This window comes from Salvelinus alpinus, chromosome 15, assembly GCF_045679555.1.
Source record: "Salvelinus alpinus chromosome 15, SLU_Salpinus.1, whole genome shotgun sequence".
Lineage (NCBI taxonomy): Eukaryota > Metazoa > Chordata > Actinopteri > Salmoniformes > Salmonidae > Salvelinus > Salvelinus alpinus.
The window spans coordinates 12,436,515-12,445,459 of NC_092100.1; the positions used below are offsets into that span (position 1 = coordinate 12,436,515).

The 8,945-nt window shown below is 42.7% G+C and overlaps 1 protein-coding gene across 1 annotated transcript; it reads left to right on the plus strand.

Annotated features, from left to right (window-relative positions):
• Positions 1–288: 288 nt before the first annotated feature.
• Positions 289–2,258, plus strand: LOC139539492 (transcription factor HES-1-like). The gene is made up of 4 exons (XM_071342502.1): positions 289–653; positions 800–895; positions 1,029–1,116; positions 1,422–2,258. Exons 1-4 carry the CDS (start codon positions 546–548, stop codon positions 1,931–1,933), a joined length of 804 nt encoding a protein of 267 aa, XP_071198603.1. The 5' UTR covers positions 289–545; the 3' UTR covers positions 1,934–2,258.
• The last annotated feature ends 6,687 nt before the right edge of the window (positions 2,259–8,945 follow it).

The window sequence follows — 8,945 nt, forward strand, 5'->3', positions numbered from 1 at the left end:
CCTGCACTCTGCGCTGGGTGGTAGTCAGGGGCTCAAGTGTTAATATGTAAACTGAATGATTGAAGGCAGTCCCGGTCGTGCCTTAAACCCGGCCCCCGCCATTGGCCGCCCGCTCAAACTCCAAACAACCAATGGAAGGGCGCCGACCACGAGCCATCCTCCCCTCCGGCCGCGTGTCCCTCGCACTGATTGGTAGAAAGTTACTGTGGGAAAGAAAGTTTTGGAAGTTTCACACGAGCCGTTCGCGTGCAGTCCTAGATATAAATAAGACCAACAAGAAGTGCCACTAGACAGACGCAGCAGCGTTCGCTGGCAGACAGTGATTTCTCGATTCCGTGACATCATTCAGCTTGCGGCTGACTTGGGGACGCTTGTCTCACGCACATAGGTGCGCTACCACCCAAAAAGGATTTTGTTCCTCCGGAATTTGGAATTTCATAAGAGGGTACTGTGAATAGGTGCCGACTACTTGTCAATAACCACCAACAGTGGACTGTAATACCGAGTTGCCGTTGCTCTTGTTGGATATTTCAGACAGACCGAAGATGCCTGCCGATATACTGGAAAAGACATCAGTCTCTCCTATTGCTGCTACTGCAGCTAGCATGAACACGACACCTGATAAACCCAAGACGGCTTCCGAGCACAGGAAGGTTAGTAGTCGGTCAAAGCATCTTAGAAATGCGGATATTCTGTCACTCCAAAATTACGCACGGGCTAGTATAGCACAACATGAACATATCCTTCCCCTTGAGCAAGGCCCACCATTCTAACAATGTATTATATTTATTTTCTTTAGTCATCCAAACCTATCATGGAGAAAAGGAGAAGAGCCAGAATCAACGAAAGCTTGGGACAGTTGAAAACACTTATCCTGGATGCGCTCAAAAAAGATGTAAGTATTACATTTTTATCTCTCACAACAAATGAATTATTACAATCACAGTTATAGATTTACTTTATTAAAAACATCAACTTTAATAAGAAAGTATTCTGTCTTCAATCCTAACAATATTACAATATTACAGAGTTCCAGACACTCGAAACTTGAAAAGGCGGACATCCTGGAGATGACCGTGAAACATCTCCGGAACCTCCAGAGAGCTCAAATGACTGGTAAGTCACTGTAACTATTTTAGTGGGTGAATACCCGGGATGATTTCTTCCAGACTTCCATCTGTGGTTTAGATCATGTTAGAATGAAGTACTCCGTTTACATACTTGGCCCACATCCTCTCTCCCAAGAAGTCTCTCTAAATGTAGCTAATTGTTTGGACTAACTAAATAGCTAATTTATCTTAACCATTGGTGAGCTTCGTAATGTATATGTTTAGTTTGATGTTCATGTTTTAAACTTAAATTGTCGTTATTATGCTGTTGTTATTCTCAGTGGCTTATCATTTTCTCTCTTTCTCCCACAGCTGCTTTGAACTCTGATCCCACCGTGCTAGGGAAATACAGAGCAGGATTCCGCGAGTGCACAAATGAAGTCACCCGGTTCCTGTCCACCTGCGAAGGGGTTAACACCGAGGTCAGGACGCGGCTTCTCGGTCACTTGGCCAGCTGCATGACGCAGATCAACGCTATGAACTACCCCACGCAGCACCAGATCCCTACCGGGCCTCCCCACCGCGCCTTCGGCCAGTCCATGGTACATATCCCCAACTCATCTCCGCAGGGCAACGTGATGCCCCAGCCTTGTAAAGGTGGCTCTCCCCGGAGCATGTCACCAGAAACAACAAAAGTATACGGCGGCTTCCACCTCGTACCTGCCACAGATGGACAATTCGCCTTCCTTATCCCCAATGCAGCTTTTACGCCCAACGGTCCCGTTATCCCCGTGTACGCGAACCAGGTCAACACGCCTGTCCCAGCGGCGGTGTCCCCCGGTGCACCGACAGGCAACTCGGACTCAGTGTGGCGACCCTGGTAGAACAAAAAAAAAGGACCTATCGAAAATACTTTTTATAATGACACTTAGTTCTTCAATGTTCGATGTTACAAAAATTATGTTTGGATTCTGTTTTTGTATTTTCAATGTGTTAAGATGAAAAGATGATGCACTATATTTGTATAGCCTATATGGGAGTGAAGTTCATATTGAAATGAGATTTTTTGTATTGTTGAAGTCTGTTCACTGCATTTTTATATTCACGGTGTCTTTTTTTTTATTGCGCGATACCAAAGATATGTTGAATGCACTTTACGTTATTCTTCATTTTGGAAGACAAATAAATTTGTAAAGATATTGAAAAACATATTATTGTGCGCTTATCTATGTTTAAAGCCTAATCACCAAATAATTACTTTAGGCTGCGTTTGTTTTGAACTTTAGATAAACTTGAGAATAATTTATTATCGACCTACAATTTCCAAGAGAAAATGGCTATCCTATTCTACTAATATGTTAGTGTAAAAGTCAAATTTGATATTGACTGTGCGTAACTGTCTGACGAAAATCACTCATGTATTCTTGCGGGCGCAAAACTCATGCACATTCAAACCACAGGAATATCACAAACACATGCACTTGTTGCGCCAGGAATGGGTCAGAATTTAGGCTTATGTTGCGTAAAAGTTTAGAATTTTACGCAACAACACTTGCCTACAAGTGTAATAGACTGTGAAGTGGGGCTGGATTTATACACACGCTTTTGCCTAATGCCATCACACAAATGCTGTTGCTTCTGGCTACATCCATAAGAAACCGGCGGCAGGTAGCCTAGCCGTTAAGAGCGTTGGGCCAGTAAAGATTGCTGGTTCAATTCCACGAGCTGACTAGGTGAGCAATTTGTCGATGTGCCCTTGAGCAAGGAACGTATCCCTAATTGCTCTAGATAAGAACGTCTGCTAAATTACATACGTTTTTGAACAAGAGTTGGCCAGGTGTATCAGTCCAGTTGGTGGCGAGATCCTAGACAGGAAAGAAGAGGGAAACTTCACTGAACATGTGAAATTATGAGAAAATACACTATATATACACATGTATGTGGACACCCCTTCAAATTAGTGGATTCAGCTATTTCAGCCACACCTGTTGCTGACAGGTGTATAAAATCGAGCACACCGCCATGCAATCTCCATAGACAAACATTGGCAGTAGAGTGGCCTTACTGAAAAACTCAGTGACTTTCAACATTGCACCATCATAGGATGTCACCTTTCCAACATGTCAGTTCATCACATTTTTTGCCCTGCTAGAGCTGCCCCGGTCAAATGTAAGTGCTTTTATTGTGAAGTCTATCAGCAAAGGCTCAGCCGCGAAGTGGTAGGCCGCACAAGCTCACAGAATGGGACCGCTGAGTGCTGATGCACGTAGAGCTTAAGAATTGTCTGTACTCGGTTGCAACACTCAGTACCGAGTTCCAAACTGACTGGAAGCAACGTCAGCACAATAACTGTTTTTGTCAGGAGCTTCATGAAGCGTGTTCTCCATGGCCAGCAGCCCCACACAAGCGCAATGCCAAGGTCCAGCTGGAGTGGTGTAAAGCTCGCCACAATTGGACTCTGGAGCAGTGGAAACGCGTTCTCTGGAGTGATGAAACACGCTTCACCATCTGGGAGTCCAGCTGATGAATCTGGGTTTGGCGGATGCCAGGAGAACACTACCTACCCCAATGCATAGTGCCAACTGTAAAGTTTGGTGGAGGAGGAAAAATAGTATGGGATGCTTTTTTATTCTTAGGGCTAGGCCCCTTAGTTCCAGTGAAGGGAAATCTTAAAGCTACAGCAAACAATTACATTCTAGACTATTCTGTGCTTCCAACTATGTGGAAACAGTTTGGGGAAGGCCCTTTCCTGTTTCAGCATGACAATGCCCCCTTGCACAAAGCAAGGTACATACAGAAATGGTTTGTCAAGATCGGTGTGGAAGAACTTGACTGGCCTGCACAGAACTTGAGCCCTGACCTCAAACCCATCAAACACTTTTGGGATGAATTGGAACACCGACTGTGAGCCAGGCCTAATTGCCCATAATTTAAAAAATGTATTATCCTTTATTTAAACAGGGGAAACAAGCTGAAACAGTCTATTTTACAGTTGTGCCCTGTGATCCAACAACAAAAACAACACAGCAATTCATAAGAATTTAAAACCAAACAAAATTAAAACACATAAAAAGTACAAGATGAAGATTAAAAATATTAAAATAAATAAACTGCTATAAGAAAAACACACATTACAAAAAGCAATCACAGTATATAATAAAAAGTTAATGTAATGTGCATTTAAACTGTGCCCGACCTCACTAATGCTCTTGTGGCTGAATGGAAGCAAGTCCCTGCAGCAATGTTACAACATCTAGTGGAAAGCCTTCCCAGAAGAGTGGAGGCTGTTATAGCAGCAAAGGGGGGGACCAACTCCATATTAATGCCCATGATTTTGGAATGATACGTTCGACAAGCAAGTGTCCACATCCTTTTGGTCATGTAGTGTATAACCTTTAGGCCTGAAGGGAATACCAGTTTGATAAAATTACATTTCTCACAGTTCACATATGAAAGATAATATGGCCATGAGATGCCCTTCAATAATATTAGCAGTAGCTTTGAGTTGTAACTATTATATCAACAACTCTCTCGCTGTTTGCTGCCTTAACTGGCCTTCATACCTCGAATGAAAATGTAATATTTTCATTTGTGGGTCATCAAAGAAAACAATTTTACTCCCACCATCAGATTATGATATTGTTGACAATATGTCAAAATGTTCGAAAATTTGACATGAGCCTCTTCTGAAAATTAAAAAATTAAGTTTGAGAGGGATGGCTCATTTCACTTTTCGCAGTGGAGATTGTGCGTGTCCGAGGATTTTAGAAGTCACGTGCGCCATCTAGCAACACCGCAAGGAAGTGCAATCTCATTGGGTTAGTATTGATCATTGCTTACTACCAGATATCAGCCACTCGTGACAACGTAATTTGTCACGATATTGTGACGTGGAATCTACGTGGAAAATACATTGGATTTGAAAATAGTAATCAATGTAAACTGTTTTGAGGGTAAAATTTCAACCACAATATTATGTCATGGTAACCAATTTTCAATATAGACAAACCTATGTTGAATTTCTACCTTTGAAACCATGTCAGATCTTAAAAAAACAATAACCATGGGCAGCACCTTCTACCAGAGAGTTAATCTACAGTATCTACACAACTATCCAGTTTTGGTCTCCCATCCAGGATTTTAACCAAGCTGTGCCAGGTTTAGCTTTGTTATTTGTCACTGACTACTACTACCAATATGTTATCATGAGAATGATTATTGGGAGATCTCTTAATAACTGAATAGATTCCCTGTTGCTATCAAAGTCATACCAAAGCGTAGGTTTTACAGGGAAATAAAATGTAACCCTATAAGTCATATTTAATAAATTATGCTATTTAGGCCTATAAAGCATTTGCGAAGTCATCAACAGCTATTGTTTAACCCTATTACAGGGGCTGAGTCACTGGCTTACTGGTGCTCTTTCATGCCGTCCCTAGGAGGGGTGCGTCACTTGAGTGGGTTGAGTCACTGACGTGATCTTCCTGTCTGGGTTGTCTTCCCCCCCTTGGGTTGTGCCGTGGCGGAGATCTTTGTGGGCTATACTCGGCCTTGTCTCAGGATGGTAAGTTGGTGGTTGAAGATATCCCTCTAGTGGTGTGGGGGCTGTGCTTTGGCAAAGTGGGTGGGGTTATATCCTTCCTGTTTGGCCCTGTCCGGGGGTATCATCGGATGGGGCCACAGTGTCTCCTGATCCCTCCTGTCTCAGCCTCCAGTATTTATGCTGCAGTAGTTTATGTGTCGGGGGGCTAGGGTCAGTTTGTTATATCTGGAGTACTTCTCCTGTCTTATCCGGTGTCCTGTGTGAATTTAAGTATGCTCTCTCTAATTCTCTCTTTCTCTCTTTCTTTCTCTCTCTCGGAGGACCTGAGCCCTAGGACCATGCCTCAGGACTACCTGGCATGATGACTCCTTGCTGTCCCCAGTCCACCTGGCCGTGCTGCTGCTCCAGTTTCAACTGTTCTGCCTGCGGCTATGGAACCCTGACCTGTTCACCAGACGTGCTACCTGTCCCAGACCTGCTGTTTTCAACTCTCTAGAGACCGCAGGAGCGGTAGAGATACTCTTAATGATCGGCTATGAAAAGCCAACTGATATTTACTCCTGAGGTGCTGACCTGTTGCACCCTCGACAACTTCTGTGATTATTATTATTTGACCATGCTGGTCATTTATGAACATTTGAACATCTTGGCCATGTTCTGTTATAATCTCCACCCGGCACAGCCAGAAGAGGACTGGCCACCCCTCATAGCCTGGTTCCTCTAGGTTTCTTCCTAGGTTCTGGCCTTTCTAGGGAGTTTTTCCTAGCCACCGTGCTTCTACACCTGCATTGCTTGCTGTTTGGGGTTATAGGCTGGGTTTCTGTACAGCACTTTGAGATATCAGCTGATGTAAGAAGGGCTATATAAATACATTTGATTTGATTTGATTTGATTGTTTCAATTCAACCCAGTGTTCAACTAGGGTTTCAAGCTTTGGTTGATTTCAAATTTAATCTTCAAGTTAACAATTAAAATGTTGGATTCAAGTATCCATATCAACCAAAAATCTAAGTTAAAGAATAGAACTAAATCCAATAAAACATTATTTAAAGTGCATATAACGTTTGATTTGATTTAGTCCTTTTATTTAACTTTGATTTTTGTTTGAGATGGAGACGTGCATCCCACATATCAATTATTACTTGGTTGACAAACTGGAATTAAAGACAGAATCGGTCAGAGTCACAAAATATACATCTTCTTCAAATGTTGATATTTGGTTGCTTTGATAATCAAACACAGTGTGTTCAAGATCGCAAAGGCCACAGGTCTGTGGAGATCTTCCCAATTGCTATAATAATCTGTGCAGAATCTCAAACAGCATTGATCACTTGCACCATGCTCTTTTAATGTAATCTCAACTACAATCCAGGTGATTTGGTTGTGCTATTAGATAAAGCACATTGATAACACATTAAGTTACAAAATATCTGACATTGTATTCCCATTTGAACTTTGTTGTGCTTTTAAATCGTTGGAAGCGCTGTGATAACACATTTATACGACAACTAAATAAAAATTCTGATATTGTTTTTCCATTGGAATTTCATTGTGCTTTTAGATTGTTGAAAGCATAGTGAAAACACATTGTGAATTCAACAAACTTCTGGCTGTCTTTTTGAGTGGGTGAATAAAGGTTGAAATCTCATTGATCAACGTCTCAACCAAATATTACCCAGATGACTTAGCGTGCCCAGTGGGCTGCTATATACTCAGCAAAAAAGGAAGCATCCCTTTTTCAGGAGACTGTCTTTCAAAGATAATTCGTAAAAATCCAAATAACTTCACAGATCTTCATTGTAAAGGGTTAAAACACTGTTTCCCATGCTTGTTTAATGAACCATAAACAATTAATGCACATGCACCTGTGGAACGGTCGTTAAGACACTAAGAGTTTACAGACGGTAAGCAATTAAGCATCTCCAATTCAAAATTAAATCTAGAATTGGCTTCCTATTTTGAAACAAAGCCTCCTTCACATGCTGCCAAACATACCCCCGTAAAACTGACTATCCTACCGATCCTTGACTTCGGCGATGTCATTTAGAAAATAGCCTCCAACACTCTACTCAACAAACTGGATGTAGTCTATCACAGTGCCTTCCGTTTTGTCACCAAAGCCCCATATACTACCCACCACTGTGACCTGTATGCTCTCGTTGGCTGGCCCTCGCTACATATCCGTCGCCAAACCCACTGTCTCCAGGTCATCTATAAGTCTTTGCTGGGTAAAGCCCTGCCTTCTCTCAGTTCACTGGTCACCATAGCAACACCCACCCGTAGCAGCACTCCAGCAGGTCTATTTCACTGGTCATCCCCAAAGCCAACACTTCCTTTGGCCGCCTTTCCTTCCTGTTCTCTGCTGCCAATGACTGGAACGAATTGCGAAAATCTCTGAAGCTGGAGTCTTATATCTCCCTCACTAACTTTAAGCATCAGCTGTCAGAGCAGCTTACCGATCACTGTACCTGTACACAGTCAATCTGTAAATAGCACACCCAACTACCTCATCCCCATATTATTACTTATACTCTTGCTCTTTTGCACCCCAGTATCTCTACTTGCACGTCATCATCTGCACATCTATCATTCCAGTGGTAATGCTAAATTGTAATTATTTCGCCTCTATGTCCAATTTATTGCCTACCTCCCTACTCTTCTACATTTGCACACACTGTACATAGACTTTTCTATTTTTCTTTTCTATTGTGTTATTGACTGTACATTTGTTTATGTGTAGTTCTTGTCGCACTGCTTTGCTTTATCTTGGCCAGGTCGCAGTTGTAAATGAGAACTTGTTCTCAACTGGCCTACCTGGTTAAATAAAGGTGAAAAAAAAAATATATAGTTTAATTTTTTTAAGGTCAGTTATGAAAGAGGCCTTTCTACTGATTCTGAAAAACACCAAAAGAAAGATGCCGGGGGTCCCTGCACATCTGCGTGAACGTGCCTTATGCATGCTGCAAGGGTAATGAGGACTGCAGATGTGGCCAGGGCAATAAATTGCAATGTCTGTACTGTGAGACGCCTAAGACAGCACTACAGGGAGACAGGACGGACAGCTGATCGTCCATTGCAGTGGCAGACCACGTGTAACAACACCAGCACAAGATCGGTACATCCGAACATCACACCTGCGGAACAGGTACAGGATGGCAACAACAACTGCCCGAGTTACACCAGGAATGCACAATCCCTCCATCAGTGCTCAGACTGTCCGCAATAGGCTGAGAGAGGCTGGACTGAGGGCTTGTAGGCATGATGTAAGGCAGGTCCTCACCAGATATCACCGGCAACAATGTCGCCTTTGGGCACAAACCCACCGTCGCTGGACCAGACAGGACTAGCAAATT

Bases quoted from the DNA above. Each gene is read 5' to 3' on its own strand.
- LOC139539492 (XM_071342502.1), top strand. From the start codon at position 546: ATGCCTGCCGATATACTGGAAAAGACATCAGTCTCTCCTATTGCTGCT. The intron at 654-799 runs GTTAGTAGTCGG...TATTTTCTTTAG, and splicing joins CGGCTTCCGAGCACAGGAAG to TCATCCAAACCTATCATGGA. The intron at 896-1,028 runs GTAAGTATTACA...ACAATATTACAG, and splicing joins TGGATGCGCTCAAAAAAGAT to AGTTCCAGACACTCGAAACT.